Source organism: Mchenga conophoros, linkage group LG23, assembly GCF_057382185.1.
Source record: "Mchenga conophoros isolate Kocher_MC1m ecotype Shallow Benthic linkage group LG23, M_conophoros_male_GT1.1, whole genome shotgun sequence".
NCBI lineage: Eukaryota > Metazoa > Chordata > Actinopteri > Cichliformes > Cichlidae > Mchenga > Mchenga conophoros.
This window is the reverse complement of record NC_140547.1, coordinates 14070776-14096566: the sequence shown is the minus strand read 5'-3', so window position 1 is coordinate 14096566 and position 25791 is coordinate 14070776. Positions and strand designations below refer to the sequence as shown.

The following is a 25791-nucleotide window of genomic DNA, read 5'->3' as shown; positions in this document are numbered from 1 at the left end:
CACCACAATGCAACTCAATTCATCAAAGAACAGTAGAACTGGCAACCAGTTCTATTCACAGGTTCACACCGAGCACATGTGACAGACGTGAAAAAGGCTCGAGACGCCGTGGCATCTGTCACACGTGCTCGGTGTGAACCTCATCTGTGAAGAGAATGGGGCTCCACTGGGACACCTACCAATTCTGGTGTTCCCTGGTGAATGCCAATCAAGCTTTTTATGAGCAGTGTAGTTATAATTAAAATGATGCACCAAGGAGGACAAGCAGAGCAGGGTCACCCCAGGCCCCCCTTTATCTGTGTCCCTGGCTCTTTCGGCCATTTTAATACTCAATGAAGCTCTACGTTATGGCACAAAGACATTATATTCACACCCTTTTTTACATGCCAACATAAGGTCATCTAATGAAATCACAGATATGGGTCATTTAATTTCTGCTACTTAAAAAAGTAAGCAATTAAGTAAGCTAATAAAATACTGGAATTCTATTGCTTCATTGCTGAATTTGGATGTTTCTTTGCATTAAGTCCAGATATAGTTATTATTTAAATGATTATCACCACACTTTTTTATTTTTTAACGTCAGGAAACAGAGAAAATCATCGCTGAGCTCAATGAGACCTGGGAAGAGAAACTTCGCAGAACAGAAGCCATTAGAATGGAAAGGTAAGACAACCAGATGCTTAGTTTTATTTTAATTTATTTTATTGCATTGTTTAAATTCCTCTTTAAGATTAAACTTTGGAAATACTAAAGATGCCAAAACAGGAACAACATCCTAATAATTCAAGAAAAGAGAAACACAGGAGGATTACAACACACATACAAAAACTTAAATGCTGTAAGATGAGAGAGGTAATATTCAAAGGAAAAAAGGACAATTTCCTGAATTAAAATTTCTAAATTTCCAAGATTACAGTTGTTCATTTGCAGGAAAATATATTTCTTTAAAAAACAAACTTTTTTTTTGTTTTTATGAAAGTTTTATAAAAGTTTTATAAAAAATAAAGAAGTTCTCTAAGGTTAGTAGTAAATATTCAAAGTTTCAAGGACATTAAAGATATTAAAGTCAAAACCTGCAAAAACTAAAGATAAAAAAGCATAAGAAACCTTGGTGTTCTGAGATTAAAGTCACAGGCTGGATAATCTCACCTACACCACAGCGGCCATCAGGAAACGCTGTGTTAACGTTGTGATTCTGGGCTCAAATCAGGAATAACGTCATATTGCACCAAATGCAACCTACTACAGGCTAAGCTATAATCAACAAGAAAACCAAACTGATGTGGCATGTCCTCAGGTTACAGGATTGTAGAAGCAGTGACGTCTAGCTGTGGTTCTGTGATCAGATTGAGCTAATCTGGCAAAGTAACTGTTTGGCCAAAAATAAAAGCTTTCGGTGATCTGAGTATAGAGCAATTGGTGCCACTTCCAGAATAATATTGGGTCTATGCTTTATTTAGGAACATTTCTCATTGAATCAATGTTTAAAAAAAGTATATTTACATTAAAAAAAATATCTCACTTGGTATGCTGATGATATTCGTCAACAGAGAGGCCCTGCTGGCCGAAATGGGTGTAGCAATGCGAGAAGATGGTGGAACAGTTGGTGTGTTCTCTCCAAAGAAGGTAAAAGATGTATTCTACTTCTCCAAAACCACTGTGATATAATCCTTACCGCTTCGATTATTCACTGCTGTGCTTGTTTATTTACCCCCAAAGCCCACTGATAGCCCTAGAAAGCCCGAGCCCGTGTTTATCGACACAGTCGGGCTGTTTTCCCCCAACGAGGTTTGTAGCTCTGAAGTGTTTAAAGTGTCTCCTCTGATGAGTGCTCGAGCCTCGTCGAGGCAGATCAGACGAGAGTTTCACTGTTTCATTAAGTGTTATCCTAAATCTACTTCATTACTCACTTCAAACACTCCCTCACTGCACCGAAGGCAGCCATGGGTGTAAACATGGGGGAAAAGATAATAGCAGTGCCCTAATTTCAGTGATTTATGGCTGCTTGCCTGCAGCCCCAAAACATCTGACTTCATTAAACACTCCATGCTGGGACGCTGTGGGGAGTGACTGCATGGTTTTAACTATTGCTGATTGTTTGATGTTTCTTACTGGGAGAGCTTGTATTTCAGACCACCTGTTGTGCACAGCTGACATATGTTATAATGTAAATAACATATGGATGTTGAATGACTCATGCATATTGCTTACCGAAAGTTAACAGTGAAATATTCCCCGTTCTGTGTCAGACGCCTCATTTGGTGAACCTCAACGAGGACCCTCTGATGTCTGAGTGCCTGCTGTACTATATCAAAGACGGGATCACCAGGTTAGAGGCTGACATTTTACAGCGTAATAAGAGGAAGGTGGTTCTCACCCTGAGAGGACAAAACCACTGCTGGGGAGACCAGGAGAAAATGCGATGTAAACAAATGTGATTTATGTAGAAAGTAAAGTCTGCTGAAGCTGTCATGATGACCTTTATTTAATTAAAACCCCACTTGGATCCTTTTTATTATTAGATGCCTCCCATATTATTGCGAATGACTCATAAAAAGTGTGGGGTCAGCTTATGATGAGGGCACACCAGAAAAAGTTTAAGAACTGCTGTATTAGAACGATACTGATTAAAAAAAGGACATTGTTTTTATGCTAATCTAACTTCAAGAGACAACAGGCCTGCATTGTAAACATGTTCTCATCACATGGCGTCATATAATGTTGTGTCAGATGCCTGTGCCTCACTGGCACTAAATGTTCTCCGCCAGCGGCCCAAATGTGGCTACATAGGCCACCGAGAGATAGTGATCCCCATTTAGAGACCCACATTTTCCACAGAAGGTTGGTCACAGGTTTATCAGCCAGGAGATTGTGGTTTGTCGCCCATTTTGACCCTTGTATTGTATTTAGTACTTGTTTTTTTTCACTACATACACTGATTTATATCATAAATGAATATATTCATATACATAAACTGTATATGAAAGATGGACATGCCATAAAGCTGTAATGGTTTTAATAGGCAGTAAGTGGATGAGAATTCCTGTAGTTGTTAAAAAGAAAAGGCGTATTTCTTGGTCCCTGTCCTCAGTGAACACCTTCCTGATGAGATTATGGGCTTAGATGCTAGCTTCAATTAGCCACTATGTGATTGTACTCTGTCACACTGATGTGATTTCAAAAGGAGAAGTAGCAGAAGTGTCGCTCTTCAGAAATCACCGCCTGGTTACTAAAAGAAATTCACTCAGCTTGATGTGAGCAGCTTCCTGCCAGAATTCTTTTTTTTTCTATGGATTCATCAGCCAAAGTAAAGGTATGGCTGGCTAATGATGTAGCCCAGCTAAGGAGGAGGCCATCAGTGATTACTTCCTGTGACACTGTCACCACCATGAGCCTCTTGTCACGGTGGATGGACGCTTTCTTCTGCACAGTGATACGATCTGATGGTGTAGCTTTGAACTGTTCACAGTAACGTTTGTGAATTTTTAAAGTAACCAGGTCATGATTTCCGAAAACAAACATTGTTACTGTGTTTTGGGATTGGGGTTTGGTTTCAGGTGCTTTCAGCACATCTGTATAGCCCAACAATTTAGATGAATAAAAAGCACGACATGCAGGAGGAAAAAGACTACATTTGATTTTGAGGTGAACTGTCCCTTTAAATGAAAAAGGACTAAATGTTACATAGATGAAGTGTGTTATTAACTTGCTTTTATATATATTCATACTAACTTTTATGTATTTTAGGGTCGGTCGTTTAGATGCCAGCAGTCGCCAGGATATAGTCCTCAGTGGTCACTTCATAAAGGACGAGCACTGCACCTTCACTAGTTCTACTGGCCCAATGGGAGAAAGTGAGACTTGTATCTGTGCACATCAAAGTTAAATATTGCTGTAATGTTGTCAGCAAAGCCTCATATGGAATTTTCTTTTCCTGAGCAGCAGTAATCCTTGAGCCTTGTGAAGGAGCTGAGACATACGTTAATGGAAAGAGGGTGACAGAACCCACTGTTCTGAAATCAGGTAGGTGCAACCTGTGCCATAACTAGCACAAACATTATATGCATAGATGTTGTACTTGTACTCTCTGATCTGATGTGATGCCCTTGCAGGAAATCGCATCATCCTGGGGAAGAGCCACGTCTTCCGTTTTAACCACCCTGTACAGGCCCGGGCTGACAGGGATAAGAACCCATGTGCCGAAACCCCTGTTGAGCCTGTGGACTGGGCCTTCGCTCAGAGGGAGCTGTTGGAGAAACAGGGCATTGACATGAAGCAAGAAATGGAACAGAGGTACGCCTTCAGGAATAAAGATACAGTAAAAGTCCATTTCTGGAACTTAAGGTAACAGTTAGTATAAAAAAAGGACCAGGTTTGCACCAATTCTTCTAGATTTTGCTATACCTATTGCAAGGTGCAATAAGGAAACAGTTTGTCCCAATGCACAGATAAACTGAATAAAATGTGTATTTTTATTCTTAGAGTAGATTTGAATGATTGATTGTCGTTCCTATCTTTCCTGTTTTACGTCAGAAATCAATCCCTGTCTATAAATAGTTCTGTCGTCTCCTCAGCCTGCTCATTTTTGTTTGCTCTGTTTGTTCCTGCCACATTTTTGTGCTTTGGATTACGTTGTTTCCACATGTTTTGGATCTTCTTTTTTTCTTTTGGACTTTGTTCTAATTTGGGCTCAGCAGTTAAGCTTGTGTCTTAATTTAACAGTCTTCGAGGGTACCACTCCAGAGACCCGCAGCTATTTCTAAAACTGCATTCAGTTACTTTTTAATATTTTCTGAGTCTGAGACTTCTGAGCAATTTATGAGCCAGTCTTCATGTATTAGAGAAAAAGCATCAGATAAAGCAGTGAGGTTAAAAACAGTGTAACCATGGACTCTTACATGGTGTGCATAATCTATATAGCTTTATCCCCACTGTTGCTACTGGCTGCTTTGTAACCCACCTCCAATCCAGTTCCTCATTTTCATGCTCAAATCAAAGTCATATATATCTACTGTCATTAAAGTCTGATCTTTTCTGTGCTGGGGTCCTGCATTCAGGAAAGGTGGAGAAGTCAGGACATAACTTCCATATCTCCAAATGTAGATGACTACAGATGGAGTGAGAATTTGCTTTTGTGGTCCTGTGACCGAAGTTGCCACTTTACCCAAGCCTGAGGCTTCTTTCTCAGTATCAATGGCTTAAAAACACACAGTGAGGTAGGGCATCACCCACCTACATCAAGTCTTTTTTGTTCACTTTGTTTTTTTGTCCTCAGGCTGCAGGAGCTGGAAGATCAGTATCGCAAAGAAAGAGAGGAGGCCAGCAACCTTCTAGAGCAGCAAAGACTGGTATGGTAATGAGAGTTCAGCTTTGACTGCTATCAGCAGTAATCATTAAAGTAAAACCAACAAAAAAATCTATCTGAACTGTCTTACACACAGATGTAGCTGCAGTTTGTATATTTCAGTATTGGTATCTACTGTTTATATTATATAAACTGTATTATCAGTGAGCAGATTTACAGAAAATACCAAATAAAAAAATTATGATGGTGTTTTCAGATCAAATGTGAAGCAAAGTTCACCTTACTGGAATTTCTAGGCAATTTTGCAACTCACAAATATTACTCAGCAGGAGAAAGAACCGATACCTGGGATTACATAACAGACACATTTGCACAGTATGCACAGTTGTACGCCGCGACACATTTTTCCGCGCTTTAAGTCTAAATGCAGTTTTTTGGGGCCTTTCATTTCACCAGTTATTAATGATTAATTCAACGTGAATGGCTTGTTCATGTATTTAAAACTTTAATTATAAATTATTAGGATTATGAAAGCAAGCTGGAGGCTCTTCAGAAGCAAGTGGACCGTTATAACCCAGAAGGCCCTGAAGAAGAGGAGGAACCGGAAGAAGAAGGTAAAAACAATTAATACAAAGACACATTTATAAATCTATATTAGGGATAATCATACCTTCATCGAGTCCTCTTTCTGGCCTACAGTGCAGTGGACGGAGAGGGAAAGAGAGCTGGCTGTGTGGAGTTTCCGTAAATGGCGATGCTACCAGTTCACCTCGCTGCGTGATCTCTTATGGGGAAATGCCATCTTCCTGAAGGAGGCTAATGCGATCAGTGTCGAACTTAAGAAGAAGGTTAGAAATGTCATTTAGACTGATGAATATATCCACAGGTCTACGCTGTGAAATGGCTCTTTGAGCATACTCGTTCTTCCCCTGCAGGTGCAGTTCCAGTTTGTGTTGCTGACAGACACTCTTTACTCCCCCCTGCCTCCTGACCTGTTGCCCCCAGAGGCAACTAAAGACAGAGAGAAGCGACAATTCCCACGTACTATCGTGGCAGTGGAGGTGCAAGATCAGAAGAATGGAGCAACTCACTATTGGACATTAGAAAAACTAAGGTGGCTGAACATGCACGCAAGTCTTTGATGAACAAAATCTTAAACTTATCTTGGTAATCAAAAATTCATTAAGTGTCGCACTGAAACTCTTGTTTTAGTGCTCTTCAGTTTGTAAGTCAGTTTCTTTTATTGCAAACATTCGCTTCAATAATTGCACTTCCAAATTAAAAATATCTACCAACCTAATATCGAACAGCAATAAAAAAAGAGCCATGCTTCAGTGTCTTCCTCAGTGCTATTTTATTTCTTCCAAGCTGTTTACTTTTACTCATTAACACCCTGCTCTGTTTCTTTTTTATGTCTTCATTGTTGGTGCTTTCTGCAGGCAGAGGCTAGATCTGATGAGAGAAATGTATGATCGTGCTGCTGATGTGCCCAACAGTACTGTGGAGGACTGTGAAAATGTGATGACGGGAGGTGACCCCTTTTACGATCGCTTCCCCTGGTTCCGCCTGGTTGGCAGGTAAATACTGAGTCCAACACATCGGGACAGGAATAAGAAATACAGAGGCCAAAAAGACCAGTATTAGCCATAGCTATCAGAAATTTAGGATATAGGGAGGCTGCTGTCCACTTTTCCACTTGCAGGACGTCGTTCCTGAGAGTTAAAGTTCCAGGCACTTGGGTTGGAAATGCGGCTTTACTGTGTGTGGAGTGTACTCCGAAATGATGGGGACACCTGCATTAATTATCTGCAGTTCATTCAGTCTGGTGTCCCTACTTGTCAAACTTTGTATTTCAGCCACTATAAAACCTGCCAGTACAAACTGAAGTAACTGTATCAAATACATTTGATAACAATACATCCCAGCTAATGACAGAGCTTTCTACATCAATGGGAAAATCATCTATGCAAGATTTGAGAAAAACATTTCGTCAGCCCTCCTACTCAAAACCTGTTGTTTCTTTCTCTTCCACCTTGGCACATGGCCTCCCAGTGTCTCTCTCTCGCTCTCGCTCTCTCACTTGCACCTGTTATGTAATATTAAGCGTCTCACTCCAGCCTTTAATGTTATTCAGCTCCTGCAAGACATGGAAACATTGGAAACTGTGCCCTTGAGCTGTTCTTTTTCAGGTTTTCAATCTGTCTGTCCATATTATAAAGGTGAAAGCAGGTGTATATTTATCCAGATGCACAACATTTGATGTTTTCAATGCTTTTAATAGTTTACTGCTATTTTATACTATATCCTTTACACTTGCAGTTTAAAAAATTTAAAAAATGTAGCTGCTGTCGAGAACTGATGGGTTGAATTAATGCATAACTATATACAAGCTCACTTTGTACATATGTGGCTGATGTGATAACTCAAAGTGACTGGCCATTTTCAAATGAAATCTGTATGACGTTTAATTTCTGTCATTACCTTTAGATGCAATTAAGCAAGCCCGTGAGCAAATGATCTTATTTCACACACATAAATATTCACTGCCAAAGCTCAGTTGCAGCATATAGAGTACCATTACAGTAATCCAGTGATTGCTGGGAGTAAATCCAACTGTAACAAGTGCCTGTTAACAGGTTGGTCACCAGAATTCATTTTGTGAGCAAATATGGTGTCAAACAGCACTGTCTACAGCAGGAGTGGGGGCACTCCAGGGCTCAGTGGCCGGTGTCCTGCAGGTTATAGATATCACCCTGGGTCAACACACCTGAATCAAATGATTAGTTCATTATCAGCCTCTGGAGAACTTCAAGACATGTTGAGGAGGTAATTTAGCCATTTAAATCAGCTGTGCTGGATAAAGGACACATCTAAAACCTGGACACTGGCCCTTGAGGACTGGAGTTGGACTCCCTCGGTCTATAGAACTGAAGCTGTCATTTAAGGAGGTTCTTTGCATGTGATCCCTTAAAAAGTGATCAATCATGGGACAGAGCTCCTTTGATGATTGGCTCACTTGGCATGATTAACTTTGGTTCCTTCCCCTGCTCACTTTTTTTTAACAGTTTAGATTACAGTTACCTGCAAGAGCGCGCATTCCTTGAATTGCCTTCTTTACATTTTATTCATCTTAGCCTCTTCTTTTAATACGCATGTGTAAAAATCTGTACTTAAAACAGTAAATTTGAATTCCCCTGACACTCACCAAGCAGAAACTTACATGTGCGGTTAAATCTGCGCATGAGGACTGGGCAAATTACAGTGAATACCTGTGTAGGTGAAATAATACTTGTTTTTGACATCTATATCCCACGATCAGCACAACATTTGTAGCTTTCTGCAGTCTCCCATCTGTCTTCTCTTTCTCTGCTCTTTGCTCAACACTGAAACAAACAATAAAAGCTGTTTCTGACTCAGAGGGAAGAAGGTTTTCTCCTGTGGATCAGTGCGTCCCTTCTCTCTAACTGTACTAACCTAGTTCCCATGTCTCTGGCTGCACCAGAAATCCCATTTTCAACACATGCATGAGCGAGCGCATGAGTGACCCCACCCCATCCCCGACCCTTTCCACCTCTGAAATTACTGAGCTGGCTGACTCGCAGCGGGAGGGTCGCGGGGAGGAGGAGGAGTTGGAGGATTTGGACGACCTGGACGATGATATCTTTTTGGACGACCCGAGCTCCGAGCTCGGGGTAGAGGATGATGATGATGATGATGATGATGATGATGATGAGAGAGAGCTCTGCCGAGGCTCCAGCGAAGGCCTGGATCCCTTTTACGACCGCTCACCATTATTCAGTGTAGTGGGAAGGTTGGTGAGGTTTCAGGAGCATGCTGATGGAGGAAACTAGCTCTTTCACGCTGAGATGCAAGGTCCCTTTCCCTTGGCAAACATCAGGGTAGATGGAACAGTATTCTTGGAAAAGCAGTGAATAATAGCGTGTATATCTTCACATAGCCCTCCTTGAGTTGTGGGCTGGGTATGCATAAATACACAAAATATAACCATAGTGTGCTTTGTTATTTTATGTGGCAAACATGAGGTGTGATCTTAAAGTGATTCTCTCCATAAAAATTAAAAAGCAAAGCATACCTAAGTTGATTTTTGCCAAACACCCCTGTAAGGTTATCTCTTTGTGCACCTCTGGATAGCTTCCAGCATGACAGCAATGTTTATATGACCAAGACTGTCTTTATTTGGCCCAAAACCACAGTTCAGCTTGTTCTCAGATGCCACTGGATGTTAAAGTAAAACTGTGCATTTCCAGTCAGTGCACTGTATTTTGTGAATTTGACATTTTGAAGCTACATTATTTGCATTTTGGCAGCTGCTATGTTGTTTATTTGGACCCCATAGTGATCATATCGGAGGTTGTAATGCTTGAATTCATCAAAATTGGTACAGAAATTTATTGGATGGTCTTTATCACAGAGGTCAACATTAAAATAGCATTTTAACATGGGAGTCAGTAGGGATTGACTTGCTTTTGGAATCAGGATAAGTGGTTACTAGTGGAACCGCAGGCTTGGCCCTTGGATGCTGGCTCATGTTTTCAGCCCTGCAGCATCTCCTAATCCAGGAGACTGACTTAGTTCTTGGACACTCTTCCACTGAAAAAAGCTCTTTGGTCGTTGGGTTGTAGATAGAGATCCAGCTCTCTTTATTAAGGATAATCCTGAACATGAACGTAGTGACCTAATTTTCATAAAGTCCATGGCAAATCTTCAGGTGAAAGTGGTCATCCATCAGCCATCCAAAGAGTGATTCAAATAGACGCTACACTGCCAGCACTCTAAGGTTACACAAGGAGATGACCTTGAAGGGGAAATTAGTCAAACTGAAGTCTTCTCCAAATTACTGTCCACCTCAGAGATCTGCTGGTTCAGTGTTAACACTGGCATGAAGCATTTCAGTTGGAAAGCTGCAACCGAAATTTGGAAAACAACTTTTCCTACATTTTTTTTAATTGTGGTATTTCCTTTTACTGATTTCCTTAAACACTTGCTTACACTTGCTCAAAGTCAAACCAGACCCTTTAGTGTCTTGCCTTAGCTGTCACAGTATCTCTAAATCTTGAGCTGAAAATGTTGAGTACCACACCATGCGGACACTGGAGTAGACATTTCTGGACTTTAAGGTCCATCTTTTCCTTTTTATCTTTAATCTCTCTTTCAACTAAATGCTTATTTTTCTTTGCTTTTGGAGTGGGGGTATACAGTGGCTCGATGCGTCTCACTCTTACTTAAGTTCTTCTTAAATTCAGTCCAGAGTGGGTCCATGTACGCTTCTTGTTTCTATGCAGTGCTGACGCTGAACGGCTGTTTGAGGTGTATGTCAAATCATAGTGGCTTATAAAAAAGAAAAAGGACTTTTGACTCCCCAAAGCACTGATGCAGCTCAAGAAGTAGATAGAGGTCTGATGTGCATAGTAAGAGGAACAAACAGCGAAATGTTCTCACCGTGCTGTGAAACCTGAATACAGTTGAAAGAATCTGAAAATTTTTGAGCTAAGTGGTGTTCGAACAAAGACTCAAAATCTCAAGATGAAAGAGCTGGTTTCTGCAGCAGCTGTCTCTTTTAGGCATGCCAGAGCACAAGTCTTTTCATTTTGACCTTTTTTTTTTTTTGTCGGTTTTTACGTGAATACGTCTGATGATGAACTCGTACCCCTATTTTGTACAAATTACCACTCCGGCCCAGGAGGTGCACTTTGATTTCTGATGTCATTCGTTGGTTTTTGATGTAGCATACAGTCTATGAAGCTGTTGGCAGTTTTGATTCAAGCTGAGCCATGTTCCGTATGATGATTTCTGTTCCATTTGCTTTTGATTCCTTTTGAGTCAAAAAGTTGAAAGCATTTTTGTTCACCTTTTTTGTCCTGAGCATGCCTTATTTGCACCTCACCAATCTTGTCATAAGCCTGTCCTTTTTTACGCTGTCCACCCTTAAATGTCTATCCCTATTGGCTTGTGAAAAATGTGGATCAGTTATTCTATTATTTTTAAGAAAAGCATTTCTAATGCAGCTGTTCCCAAATTTCTATTCTCAAAGAAACATAGTCTGTAGCAAAGTGCTTTAAGTTCTCAGTTTGGCTTTATACATTATATAGAGTCATTGTCATGATAGCATGTGATCATAAAGCAATGCATTAAAATGAATTCATTGCTTACGACGAAAACATCTGCTATCCAGCAAAGTCTTGAGCTGGGTTCTAATTTTTAAAGTTAATAAAAAGAATTGAAAGTTTAGCCTTACATACATGCTCCTTAGCCTCACTATCCTTCATCAGTACAACTCAAAAGTTTAGGGTTATTGCATGTGACCCATTATTGACCTGATTATATAGTCATTATTGGATGATAAGGATAAGCCCACTCCAAAGCAATAGTAAAGGGCAGCCATGGCCGTCGCAAGAGCAGTCCCAGCTTCTGTTTGGTTGCTTTGCAGTTCTGTGTTCTGTTGTCCAGTCCAGTGATTTTTATCAAATGTGGCACGTCTCCTTGGTCTGGTTCTTGTTAATGCTTTTTTTCCCCTTTTATTCTCTCTTTGGCTTCCCATGCAGGGCTTTTGTTTATCTGAGTAATCTGCTGTACCCGGTTCCGCTTGTCCATCGCGTGGCCATTGTCAGTGAGAAGGGAGAGGTAAAGGGCTTCCTTAGGGTGGCAGTACAGGCCATATCAGGTAAGGCTCAAATCCTCAGACTCACGATCGTTGAAGCGATTGACGGGACAAGCTGTGTGTGATTTCTGGAGGGAGTGAGGTGAAGGTTCTTTGTGTTTCCCTCCAGCTGATGAGGAGGCTCCCGACTACGGCTCCGGAGTGAGGCAGTCGGGCACTGCCAAAATCTCCTTTGAGGATCAGCAGTATGAAAAGGTAGTGAAAAACACACTATAGTTATTACAGTTAGTTTTCACAGTGTAGGATTTACTTCTGTATACAGTTGCCGTCACAATTTTTGTGATTTTAGGTGTTTACAAAAAGAGTTGAATTACACGCTGTTCTAAGGCTTCTTAACATTTGTAACATTTTTGTAGAACTCGATGTACCCTCTCAATAGATTTAGGGTTTTCTGGCCATACAAACATGCTGGTCAGTGGCTTTGACCAATCACTTATCTCGAATGTAAAGAAAGGATCCTGCCATCATACAGCGCTGTGTCACCAGTGTAGACGTTTACTTCACTCAGATGGCACCAAACTTACTTTTGCTAATATTCCTGCCTTCTCTCCAACTGATAGATGTATTTTGTATTTTTTTTCAATTTTAGAAGAACTTCTTTTACCATTTAAGTTTCCTTTGATGCATTTTCTGTATTTATAGAAACAGCCTCCAAGTACAAGGGCCAAACTCTGAATCATCTCCAGACCTTTTATCCACTTATTTTATGAAGAAATTACCAAGAAATAACCCATACCCGTCATTAAAATTGCCTTTGAGAGAATTCCAACTACATCTGAAATATGTGACTATATTTAGAAATGTGTTATTTCTCTACAATGAATGCAATAGTGGCGCTCAAATGAAGAGGGAAATGCAAAATAAAGCCCTCGTTATCATATACAATAAGTGAAAAATGTTTTGGTAGACAACTAAATGAGTAAATGATGTAACTGTTTAAAAATCTGAGGACTGTTCACCACTCTGCTGTGCTCCTGTAGTTCCAGTCAGAGTCCTGCTCTGTAGGACTGTCCCACACTGGGATTTCTCAGGAGGAGCTTCGGATCGTGGAGGGAGAAGGGCAGAACGCAGAAATGGGGCCGTCAGCTGATGAAGTCAACAACAACACATGTGCGGGTAATCGTATTTTACGAGTGAATGGACACATGTTCTGCGTGTTTGCTTGTGTCTGTATGTGTGTGTATGTGTGTGTGTGGTCTCCTTTTTGGCTCAGCAGACTGAAAATTCACAGGAAAGACTTTAAAAGAAATTATGTTAGATAGGCTTGGATTTAGAGGGCAGACAATGGCAAACGGTGGCTCATGTGGAAGACGTATAAATTAGCCCAAATGCTTGTCTCCAATTTCTCGGTAACTCCAGTCCATTCCTGGTCTGTTCCAGTAGAATTTATTGACAGTCAGCTCAGCATCTACCTGGAATGCAACCTACCCAACAAAAACATTAAAAAGAAGTGTCTAAACATCACTGAGATCTGTTAATGAGTAAAAATGTGAAAAACTTGTCTTTTGAAGTCTTTGAAAACACATTTCTTTACTCCTAAAGAAAATTTACTACTAAATGTGGTTGAAATCTAAAAGTGGTTGAAGTCCTCACCGACCTCCCCTCAGACAACCAGGAGATTTGAACCCAGATGCTTCTTGCTCTTTTTTTATTAACACTAATGAGATCATCTAATGGTCAGAATGATGCTGTAAAGTATTCTGCGCCAGACATTTTACAAATAAAAAAGATGCAAAAAACAATCAAAAAAGCAAAAACACCCACTAAATCTAATAAAAACACACAAAGGAGTAAAAGGAGAGGCCTTTTTAAACAGCAGGGATTTATATAACATCCATACAGTGTTATACAATCTTGCAGTGTCTTTCACCTCACGTACATGTATGCAGTATTTACCAAAGTCAAAGTGTAGAATGAACAGTGTCTGAATTTCTTGATCAATAAAATAGATCACTCTAAGTAGATTGATGATTTATTCATTGCCTTTAGATCAAAAAACTAGAATATCAACACTGAAAAGTCAAGACCCTTGCTACTGGGAAACCTTTAGGTTGTCCAATATCCTCGAATAACAAAGCTTAATCTTTAAAAATTAAACATGAAGGTCACGCCCACCAACCAGATTTAGGTTAGGAAAGAACTTTCATGGATGTCTAGTCTAGTTTCCAACCTGCGTTTATTTTTCTTTTTTCCTTTTTCTTTTTTGTGGTTCCTTGCAGCTGGATCAGATGAGGTGGAGAATCCACTGAAGCCTGGTCTGGATGGAGCACTCGATACAACTCTGGAACATCTCAGGATCGGTAATATTTTTACCTTCAGAGTGACTGTCCTGCAGGCCTCCAGCATCTCTGCGGAATATGCCGACATCTTCTGCCAGTTCAAGTAAATTGCTCTTCACAATATTTCCGCTGGAGATTTGTGATCGTTGGTGTTCTTTTTACTGTTTTACATGCAAACTTTGCATTGATTACTTTGTCTTTAGCTTCATCCACCGCCATGATGAGGCCTTCTCCACTGAACCCCTAAAAAACACAGGCCGCGGCCCTCCTCTCGGCTTCTACCATGTGCAGAACGTAAGAAGAGTCGGCTTGTGTCCTGCACAGCTTTATGCATTGTTCTGTATTTAAGAGTTTAGGCACTAAAATGGACTGTTTTTTGTTTTTGTAGATTGCTGTTGAGGTTACTAGATCATTCGTGGACTACATCAAGACTCAGCCAATTGTGTTTGAAGTCTTTGGCCACTACCAGAAGCAGCCTTTTCTTCCTCTTTGTAAAGATGTCATGAGGTACTGTGTTTGCTTATAGCATTTACTGCATTTATACACATACTATGATGAATATGCTTGCAATTCTTTATATTCATACGTAACTGTGTGTTGTGACACCCAGTCCACTACGCCCCTGCAGGAGACAGTTTCCACGAGTGATGCCTCTCTCCAAACCAGGTAAATAAGATGCTCTGCTCGTGTCTTATCATTTATTTTTGTTGTATTGCTGTGGTACTCGTCTGCTTGCAAGTCGTATCATCTCAGCTTCATGTTGTTGGGTGCGAGCAGTGGATCCTGACGCCTCGTCGGACCGGGAGAAATCGCTGGAGCTCATCCGATACTTGGTCCCAGATGTGTTCAATGGGTCACTGGTGGACTCGCTGTCAGGCCACGCTCTGTCTGCCGCTGGCTTAGCTGCTTCCTTCCTGCTGGAAGGAAACGAGCAAGCTCAGCTGCCAGCTCCACCCATCTCTATCTGTTCAGTTATTAAAGCTCAGAAGCCGGGTTGGTCACTGATCGGTCAGATCCAAGAGAATCCTGCAAGTGGAAACCCTTTTTTATATCGAGTGTTTTTCTTGGTGTGACTTAAATGAGCCAAGTGCATTTTAAAAGCACTAAAAGTATCTCTTCCAGCTCTAAGGTTTTGTGACTGAGTCGCCTCATAGATGAAGCACTAACACAAATATTCAGTGTCAGTTACTAGTTGCTACTTGCTGTGTAGTAAAACTCAAGTTAATCGATATAAAAGGGGAGTTTTCATGTGTCAGGATTCTGCAGTTGGATTGGCTCTCTTGTACTGTGTGTTCACTGTTATGTGGTGCGTTCTCCTTGCAGTTCCCTCTTTGAGCTCCTCTTGATTGGATCACAGTGCCTTTCTTCTATATTAGTCTGCCACGAATGAAACTCTCTCCGATGGGAATGTTAACTATAATGTACATTGTGGTGCATATGCATGTATAACACACCTGAGATTTATCAATCCCTGGGAGTAAATTCACATGTTATAATAGGAAAGCAATCAATCCAAGGAGGTAGAAAACAAACAGATGAAGAATTAAATGCAGCAAAAAGGCAACCATTTTACAGGCTACAAATTTGTCTCACCTACTTTTAACCTGTAACAGTACAGATATTTAAAGCAGTATATGTCTATCTGTAGTGTCACATCAGTTTTGAGCTGGCTACATTTTTAAAAACATTTTAATGAACAGCTAAAAACTAAAACCTGAACAATATTGGTGTTAGTTATCCACCAGATTGTTATTTCAGTTATTCCATTGGCTAAGAATTATATTGCATCTCTAAAAGTGACACTTGAAGCACCTTTAATATATATAAATACATAGTAACTCCCACAATGCATCACATTATACTGTATTTATTCTTATAAAATTGATTTCTGCTTCAGCTTGGGACAAATTTAAGGGATGCATGGATTTTTTTTCTTTACCTCTGAACTGCTTTTGGGCACCAGTGGAAATTAAAGGATTTCTTTAACTCTTAGTCAGTCTTATTAACATTATAGACTTACTGTACAAAAATGTTACTATTATCCATCAGGCGACCAAGCTTTTATAGAGATTAAGATGTCTGGCATTGTAAATATCCCCACTTGGTCACCTGAACGTTAAAGTGCTTTATAAAGACATACATATGCATTCTCTCACCTAAAGGATGGTTCAGACTTTTATTTCTTTACACAGAGCGATCGAAAATGTGCTAAATGAAAAAAAAGCTTCTTGTACAGTACTGAGTGGGTGCTCCTTCCCTGAATCACTGATTTCCTTTCTTCTCCCGTTTCTCTTTCCTTTGTAGGGTAGGTAGCTGTTCTCCCCGCTGTTAGCTGCTAGCCTGCACTAGGTTTACCCCTATTGTGCCTTCTTGTATAATCCTCTTTCTAATCTTTTTCAACGCAGTACCTGCCACCAAACTGACGGCCATGACCCGTCCACAGGCAGGACCCTGTCACTGTAAATATGACCTCATGGTTTTCTTCGAGATCTGCGAGCTGGAGGCGAACGGGGAGTGAGTATCCCGAGTCAGCAGAAAATTGGGAGAATTTGATGGGCCACAGAAATCTCTGAGACTCTCTTTTTTCTGTCATTCAGCTACATCCCTGCAGTAGTGGACCACAGAGGAGGAATGCCCTGCCATGGCACATTTCTTCTGCACCAGGTATCTTAGTCAGGCTGGGAGCAAATATGTTGCAGTCAAATCAACTGTCATCAAAGGATCTTTTATGCCTGAAGATATTCGCATTTGCCCTCTCATAGCTCTGCTCTGAGAGGGCAAATGCAATTCTACCCAGAATGACGCACATCAAAATCGTCTCCAATTTGGTCTTAGTAATTGTAGACAGCCTGTTCAGTGGATGTGTCACGCTCTGCAACCTTTGAAAAATGTCTTAAAAGCATATTCTGTGTGCTCACTCTATCTTTGTTCCTTCTTCAGGGCCTCCAGAGGAGAATCACCGTTACTATTGTACATGAATCTGGAAATGACATAGAATGGAAGGAAGTCCGTGAGCTTGTTGTGGGTAAGACTGATGTTCAGCTTCTCTAAAGCTGAATACATTTTACCAATAGTCTGTATGAGCTGTTCTCACTGAGGCATTTCTGCTTTCCCAGGACGTCTGCGCAACACGCCCGAATCTGATGAGACCATCATTGATCCTAATATTCTATCTCTCAACATTTTATCTGTTGGATATGTCAGGCCCCTGCACGATGACAGGTATGTACTATGCTTAATGTTTGAAGCAAATATTTTTCATTTAAATAGCAAACTACTGTGTTCCCATAGCTTTTTGAATTATATGGCAGCTCAGCTGAATTTGGAAACCACTTTACGGTTCTGATGTTTGTGAGTCTTATCTGAGAGTGCGCGTTATTGCTGCGGCAGCTCCTGCACTGGAACACGACACACGGCAAATGCATGGCACATATGGGGTGACCAGGTGTCCTCAAACTTCATTTTATTAACCCGTTCTCCCACATTTTGATTAGCTCATGTTTACCAGAGTCAACAGATGCTTGCAGGAAATATGTGGCTTGAAAATAAGTGCGCTGATTTATGAAGTTACCATAAAACCTAAAATGATTTGGAAACAGAATAGCAACTGAAACAGAAGCTAACAGTTTTAATGCTTTCTGGAAAAGACAAATGAAATAAACAAGTATGTAAAGACCATTAAAACAAGCCTTTGCTTCCATTTGTGCTCGTAAAAAGTAAACCATATTTGTTCTTCAATTACAAGTGAGATTTATGAAATAATTTATAGCCCACAAAATCTTTAATGACATCTAATCTGCTGGGATCTGGTCACCCTAAGCATATAAGTTGTAAAAAGCATGGCAGCAGAGTCACAGCTTGAATGTTATGTAAGGAAACTCTGCAAATTCCCTTTGTGTTCTTATCGTTATCACTGTAACTGCATGACTATGCTGTAGATCCCTCTTTCTGACAACAGCAGGTCAGATCCAGAGTCACTTTCTTTGAGTTATTTAAGAATCTCTTTAAAGCTACACTTACCACACCAGTAGCTCTGAAGTCACTTGTCCATGCTGGCTGCGCGACCCTCCTTGGTGTTAATATATGCTGCTGTTGGTTGTCTCATTGCACCTACATGTTGCATCTCACTGTGTTCATCACCTCTCATTTAAATCCTCTCATCACTGACCTCAGTGTAGGTTTAAAAAGTGTTTTTTATTAACCGTGCACCTTAATTTTACTCTGTGTAAACAGATCAGTATAAAATAGAAATGCATGCCCTTCTAACTTTTCCACTGCCATGCATTTCTTTACTTAAGTATAAAATCACTAACACACCTTTAACTATTTTGTTGTTGTTTTCTACTCAGTGCAGAGTCATTCATGCAGCATTTCATCATTTTATTAAATCACCTGATTGACCTTCACTTTTCTAATGACCCTGGAAATGATGTTTCTGGGTGTGATGTACAACTGGAGCCTAGTTTATAAAGAAAAACAGAAGAACAGAGAAGGTGTATTGTTCCCTTAATGAGTAATAGCATAACTAACACAAAGTTCACAGGAAAGAGGTTAGAATGAGCTGTGGTGAATGTATAACAGAAAAATATGTTCTGACTTTTATACATGCAACTTTTTGTACAGACACTCATTTTATGCATCATTTCCTTGCCTCCTTTTCTTGCATTTTATCACAGATGCAAACCAAGGAGGTAAGAGAGGAGTTGAGCCAACATTTAACAGAATGAGAGGCTGCAGAGACATCATTTTAAAGTGATTTTAATTCAAAGTGTAGTGCAGAAGCAGTATCTGGCCATTGCTTTGTTACAGCCTGCCACTGGTATTATTTGATAGCGGTACACATTGTGAGAAGAGTGTAGAGATATCATGCATTTTTTTTGATAATCCTCTCCACACTAATGGAGACAGGCAGAAAGAAAAAATGAATACAAAAGAGTAATTACTTCTCCTGTCATGGTTTTTACATACCTTTCAAGCTCAAAAGACTTCCATAAATTACATAAATGTATGTGCTTCCTCCTCCTTCCTCTCCTCTGTGTGTTTTATAAATTGAGACATCCTTCAGGATTGATTTAATGTGGAGTGTCTGGCAAAGGATGGAGGAGAGAGGAGTCGAGGAAGTGCAAAACAGAGAAATGTAAAAAGCCCAGTTTGCACAGCTTAATGTTAGCATCCCACCAGTAGAGGGCAGTAGGTTTCTTTTTTACAGCTGATGAGAATTTAGGATTAAACAGCAATTGATTTGTAGATGGACCATTCGGTTAATAAATCAAGTAATTGCTGCCATAAAAGATGTTATTAACTCTTTTTTTTGCTTCTTTATTAATATCTAAAATTACTTAACTCTCGTCCTTGTATAAATCTTATGGTAGTAACTCTTATGTAGTAGTAGACCTCCGTGAGTATATTTACAATATAAGAAATATGAATGATGATATTGTAATTATTCACATAAAAAGTCCTGAAAATTATAGCGCATCCTGACCCTGCTTTTTTTTTCTCATTGCTTAATCTCTCTTGCTTCCCGTATCGCCAAGAAATCTAACAACATCAGCAGCAGCATCGTCCAGATTTGGGTTTACTGCGTTTTAATGTAAAGCAACCGAGAGCTCCATACTGTACTAACCTCTAACCTCTGCTGGATCAGCCTTTCTTTAACCCTAATTGTTTGTCGTGTTATGGGCTCAGTAGCCAAAACTTAAGCTTAATGGCTAAGCGCCAGATCAAGCTGCAGTCCAGTGTGGTCAGAAACTAACATCACAGTATATGATGCTAACATTTTTCTCCCTCCAGTCCACTAACGGAATGTTGTTTTTTGCTTTTGCAGACAGTTTCTTGATTCGGACATGCCTAGGTATATTATTTGCCTCTGTTTTCATGCTCTTAAGTTACACGAACGCCTCATCTTTCTAACGTCCTCCATACCCTGTCATCTCTTTTGTGATTTTGTTACCTTCTCTCTGACTCTGTCATTGCTGTCAGCATTTCAATTGTGCCTCTTTGCTTCTCTGGCTGTGTTGGATGTGTGTTTGAGCTTCTGTCAGGCCGATGACGGACGGGATCTGCATGGCTCTGCTTTGTTTCGCGTGGACTGTCCTTGGCCGTGTCTCTGCTGGAGGTGTCGTGGGGCCAGTATCAAACTCTCGGTTTCCACTTCAGCTGATGAGGCAGATTTTAGAACACGAATGTTTACTCTGTCTTTAGCCTGTTTGTTTACAAATGCTCCTTTATTTGCAGATTACATTGAGAAGGCAGTAAAGTAAAACTGTGAAGAAGGTGCATTTGTACTGGTTACCAGTAGAGGGTGGTAGGAATCCATCACAGAAACATAGCCTAATTCTACAAAGGCAAACTGATATTTAAAAGAGGCTAAAAATAGGTTATTTTCTGCTTTTGTCTCTCAACACTGTTTCTTATGTTCATTTTTTTGGCCTTTACAGTGAAGGAATATTTTGAATCCATGGATATGATTTTGTTAGTCACCTCTAATCCCAAGAGTCAGAGTGTTTCCCATCAAAGCTACAGAATATTAACAGGAACACTGTTCGCTCGCTATTTCTCAAGTGCTGCAATATGGATCACATCATTTACAGTACGCGCTCTGGCACGATACTCCAGTGCAGCTATTAAAATGTATTCCAGTGAACCATTACCTCACCAGTAGCACTTTACACAAAATTGCTGCAATGTTGTGAATATTTTTAAATCCTACTCGTACCTCAGCGGAACTCTGCCAAACACCAGAAACAAATGGTTCCTCACATGTTATGCCAGGAGCATGACTTCAGTGCTGGCTCCCACTTTTTTAGGAGGCAGTAAAGTGCAGAGAAGCACATGTTGGAGGGGTGCAGGGAGGAAATTGCTTCGTTGTAGTGTAAGCGAACAGGTTCCTACTACTGGGGGAAAAAGTGTGCATGTGTGAAGGTGTGAATTTGTATGAACTTGCTAATTGCTGGCAACAGAAAAGGCACCTCTCCTTTATTCACGCGAGCTCTACGCATAGATGTTTGCTTTCTTCTTAGTGACACTCTGTTCACTTTCCCACAAGGTCACCTCAGTCCAAGGCCAGTGGGCCCAACATCTGAACCTCATGAAGAGTCCGTACGGCCTCTTTTCATGGCTTACAGAAACATTAGTTTCCTTTTACAGTTCTTGCTTGGATTATCTTTTTTAGATTTAAGGCAGCACCGGGCTACTGGCCAGAATAATAAGTGACTTCAGTGTGTGATTATTTCCCCTCGAGGGACACGAGGAAAAATTGTGTACATTAGTGTATGGAGTAAATCATCGGAGGAATAGAAAGCAGCATTGTTGTGCTTGAAGAATGGTCCCGTGCTGTTATTTGACCTTCTCTAACGTACAGTAAATCAGCCGTCCTCACAGAACCTCCTCGCTCTATCTGATGAGCTTTGATGAGTTATCAGTGTGAAAAAAAGGCAAACAGCATCCCAGCCACACAAGCACACAAGCACAACATACTTCCTGACTCTCACTGTCTATTCTTTTGCTGATTTTCTCTTTCTCACAGCATTTCCCTGGGAGTTGACCATAGGTATTTCACTGCCCTGTCCCTCATGTTTACCTGCTCGTGCCTCATCCCTCCATTGCCTTTCTTTCTGTACCAATATTCATCTCTGCTCTCTTTGCTTTTCTGTGATGTTTTATACAAAGCAAACATAACTCAGTCTGTTTGTTGCATGCAAAATGATCATATAAGAGCTTTTGTTTTATTGAAAACTAGAGAAATATTTACTAAAATGTTTATATATTGCACAAGTGGATCAGTAAATTGATTTGCTTCTGTTTATAAATCATGATATTAGGGCACATTTTTCTGCTTAAATTGTTTATTACTGGAAATTTTTGGGATTTATCCAGTTTTTTATGTTTACATCTGCAGAGTAAACTTTAGCATGGGTTAAGCTCTGGCAGCTAATCTGTTGTTTTAGTAGAGGAACTTGAGTTTCGACTGCTGATTCAGTTTCTTGGCTTCTTGTCTCATCGGACCACCTCAGAACTTTCTTCCGGTTTGAGGCTGCTTGGGATAGCTCAATGCACAACTCCCTGCTCCTAAACCGAGTCACTCCATACGGGGAGAAGATCTATATGACCCTCTCAGCCTACTTGGAGGTACTGTACACTGCCTGCATTCATAAGAAGGAGAAATAGCTCTTACAGGATCAGAGGTGACGTGTGAGTTACTCTAGAGGAACAATGTTGGAAATGTCTCCTGTTTTATGAATTGCAGATGGAGAACTGCACGCAGCCTGCAGTTATTACCAAAGATATCTGCATGGTGTTTTACTCTAGGGACACAAAGCTCTCAGCTTCCCGATCAATCCGTAACCTTTTCGGTACTGGTAGCCTAAGAGCTGCAGATGGGTGAGGCATCTTAATCTTTAAAATCATCATTTAGCTAATTTGTTCTCTCTGATGATGTTCTATAAAATGTTAAATGCCCTCTCACTCCTGTTTTTTTAGAAACCGTGTAACTGGAGTTTATGAGGTCAGCCTGTGTCACCAGGCAGATGCAGGAAGCCCTGGTAAGAGGCAAGAAAAAAAAATGGTACAGTTTTGCATTTAGCTCAGTCGTCCTGAACTTCTAACATTGCACCCATCCCTCACCAGGAATGCAAAGGAGACGCAGGCGGGTGCTGGACACCTCCGTGGCCTACGTCCGTGGGGAAGAGAACCTGGCTGGATGGAGGCCACGTAGTGACAGCCTCATTCTGGACCACCAGTGGGAGCTGGAGAAACTCAGCCTCCTCCAAGATGTAAGATTTGTTTAATTTTTACTGTCTCTGTTCTTTCGCTCCGGTTGAGTTAAGCCTCGTGAATTCTATACTGGGCTTTGGTGCAGCTTTGCAGTTCATCCACTGCCAGAGACAAGTTTAGAGAGACAAGTTGTTGCTTAATTGAGCCTTCAAAGAGTAACTGAGATGAATGTCATTCAAATTGTACATTTTCCTTGACAAAAAATGCTGTCACTAATTAATGCTGGTTACGTGTCAGTGAGGGGATATTGAGGTTTTCCTAGGGCAAGTGAGAGACATAACGTCTCCCTTATCTCCTGGGTCTCCTCCTGGTTAGACACGCCGGAAGACCCTCAAAGAACTACCTCGTCTGGCTCCTTTCACCCACTTTCACCCAGAAGAAGCTCATTTCCACCACTTTCTGTCACTACCCACAGCTCATGGCCATGTGTGAAAATGGGAATCATCCAATAAACTGACAGTTCCGACTCCGTGCTCAGATTTGCCCTTAGTAAAATGGACCATTGCCACTCTTACCTCACTCCAGATTATTCACCAATACATTTGTCATTCTTCTGCTTCCACTTGTGAGCAGCACCCCAGCTTTCTAATCAATGGATAAGAAGAATTTGCCATCAGAAAAATATGAATAAAGCCAGCTGAGTCCTAGGGTTTATATTGCCCCATTCAGTTTTCTAATGTATGATATTAGAAGTGCCACAGAGAGCCGGCTCTGCTCCGTGCTTCTGATGGAAACCAGACTGGAATTTATCAAATAAACAGCTTTCCTTCCTAATTACCTCTTCAGGCAGGGGGCATTGTTTGCTGTTAGTGACTGATGTTTTTCTGCTAGGTGGAAAAAACCAAACATTACCTCCTTCTGAGGGAGAAACTAGAGTCCACGCTGCTCATGGGCCAGGAGACCCTTCAATCCTGTGTCACCGATGAGCTGAATGAGTCTCCTCAGCCCACTGAGATGGACCCCGAGGTCAGCTGCAACGAAATCACCACTGAGAGGCAGAGGGAGCTCGCTGCTAAGGTCAGCCGTCTTTACCCTGTCAATAATTTATTTCAGGTTTGACTTTATTGTAATGGGTTCTGTTCATATAAACGTTCCTGTCAAGCAGAAATGTAGTGCTTATCATGTCACACGTGATTTTGTTATATAACCCGACATTTTAAGCTCTCTCTCCTTTTTCCGTACAGTGTTTGCGGCTGCTCACTCACTCCTTCAACAGAGAATACAGCCATGTGTGTGTGAGCGCCAGTGAAAGCAAGGTCAGGCTTTAGGGGTTTAAACACACACACACACAGAAAATCAGATTTCTGTTTTTGTCGACTGAGTCCTCACATTTGCTCCGCTGTGGATCCGTGTGACTGTGTTCATTACAGATCTCTGAGATGTCCATCACAACGTTAAGAGAGTCCACTTCAATCTCTGCTCTTAACACAATCACCCCCTCCTCTACATGCCCTTCACTTGTTGAGGGCTGCTACAGCAATGCTGGACTCAGGTCAGTGCTCAGATTGACATGGTTGTTGTTCGTAATTATCAGAGCAGAGTGTTGACATTGGCTGCAGTTCACTTCCAGGGTGCTCTCAAGATGTTCCTCAAAGACATCTAAAATAAGTATTAACATCTCCTGCTGAAAAAACAAAAAAATATATTTAAAATGAATAAATAAAGTCGTAGTTCCAGAAACTCTTGACCTTAAGGTTTCCGCTTTTATACCAGACCCGCATGTAATAAGACAGAGATATAGAGCTGACAGAGTTGAACTCTCTCTCTTTTAAGGTGTTTGACATGTTTCATGTGCTTATCATCAGGAACAGAATCAGCAAATAGGTCTATTATTTTGAAATTCTCTGGTATTAACAGTATTTGGGTCTTGTAAGGCACAGAGAGCTCCTTTGTTGCTAGAGCTCAGATATTCTCTATTTTTACTGCAGACCCCCTGTCCCTCGCTCTCGTGTGGTTAGCTCCGGTCCTGATGCACAGCAGGACGCAGAGGCCAAGAAGTCCATCAACGGAGCCTCTGAAACTAAACCTCAGACCCGGAAGTTTGTCCCAGATATCCAGGAGATTCGAGTCAGGTGAGGAGGAAGAAGTCATTTCAGAACATTTTATTATTTGAGCTTTACTTCAGACCCAAACATGCTATTATATCATCTTTATCTTTCAGTCCCATCGTGTCGAAGAAGGGTTACTTGCATTTCCTGGAGCCGCTCACCAATGGATGGGTGAAGCGCTATGTTGTCGTGCGGCGGCCGTACGTCTACATCTACAACACGGAAAGAGACGCAGTGGAGCGAGCTATTCTCAACCTCTCCTCTGCCCAGGTGGAGTACAGCGAGGACCAGCAGGCAATGTTAAAGGTTGGTGAACCAGACTCCTCCATCAACAGTTTTATTAAGTTATTTTTTTAATGAACTTCACTTTAAGTCAGATCAACCCAACAGGTTTAAGTTACACACATCGCACAGTAAGTGAAAGTTAAGGTGCGCACTTTCAATTTAATAAAAATAGCAAGTTAAGGAAGCAGGTAGAGTAGAAAGTAGAAAGTTGAGTGAGAATCATTCAAAACGTTGCATTAAGCTTGCTGCATTAAGCTTTCGTGGCTCTTTCCACAGACCCCAAACACATTTGCTGTGTGCACAGAACATCGTGGAATATTGCTTCAAGCCACAAATGACAAAGACATGCATGACTGGCTGTATGCTTTTAACCCGCTCCTTGCTGGAACTATCAGGTAAGTTAAAAAAAATCTCAAG

At 40.9% G+C, this 25791-nt stretch overlaps 1 protein-coding gene across 14 annotated transcripts in view; it reads left to right on the top strand.

Moving 5' to 3' along the window:
- Positions 1–25791, top strand: part of kif1aa (kinesin family member 1Aa) — a 50783-nt gene that overhangs the window by 21497 nt on the left and 3495 nt on the right. For 2 of the 14 annotated variants that reach the window (XM_085266107.1, XM_085266106.1), the window contains 35 exons: positions 587–666; positions 1554–1629; positions 2253–2332; positions 3751–3857; positions 3946–4026; positions 4116–4296; positions 5279–5351; positions 5832–5922; positions 6008–6156; positions 6244–6422; positions 6748–6885; positions 8811–9119; positions 11872–11990; positions 12076–12182; positions 12968–13103; positions 14207–14369; positions 14470–14560; positions 14655–14773; positions 14877–14932; positions 15044–15259; positions 16672–16780; positions 16864–16930; positions 17207–17291; positions 17383–17488; positions 20094–20120; positions 22282–22396; positions 22515–22648; positions 22748–22809; positions 22895–23040; positions 23873–24058; positions 24226–24297; positions 24412–24533; positions 24970–25113; positions 25203–25395; positions 25651–25769. In XM_085266107.1, the coding sequence (XP_085122233.1) occupies positions 587–666; positions 1554–1629; positions 2253–2332; positions 3751–3857; positions 3946–4026; positions 4116–4296; positions 5279–5351; positions 5832–5922; positions 6008–6156; positions 6244–6422; positions 6748–6885; positions 8811–9119; positions 11872–11990; positions 12076–12182; positions 12968–13103; positions 14207–14369; positions 14470–14560; positions 14655–14773; positions 14877–14932; positions 15044–15259; positions 16672–16780; positions 16864–16930; positions 17207–17291; positions 17383–17488; positions 20094–20120; positions 22282–22396; positions 22515–22648; positions 22748–22809; positions 22895–23040; positions 23873–24058; positions 24226–24297; positions 24412–24533; positions 24970–25113; positions 25203–25395; positions 25651–25769 (4238 nt within the window). Of the gene's footprint in view, positions 1–586; positions 667–1553; positions 1630–2252; positions 2333–3750; positions 3858–3945; positions 4027–4115; positions 4297–5278; positions 5352–5831; positions 5923–6007; positions 6157–6243; positions 6423–6747; positions 6886–8810; positions 9120–11871; positions 11991–12075; positions 12183–12967; positions 13104–14206; positions 14370–14469; positions 14561–14654; positions 14774–14876; positions 14933–15043; positions 15260–16671; positions 16781–16863; positions 16931–17206; positions 17292–17382; positions 17489–20093; positions 20121–21794; positions 21819–22281; positions 22397–22514; positions 22649–22747; positions 22810–22894; positions 23041–23872; positions 24059–24225; positions 24298–24411; positions 24534–24969; positions 25114–25202; positions 25396–25650; positions 25770–25791 lie in introns of all 14 variants that reach the window. The other 12 variants (XM_085266113.1, XM_085266108.1, XM_085266119.1 and 9 more) reach the window with 9 other exon arrangements.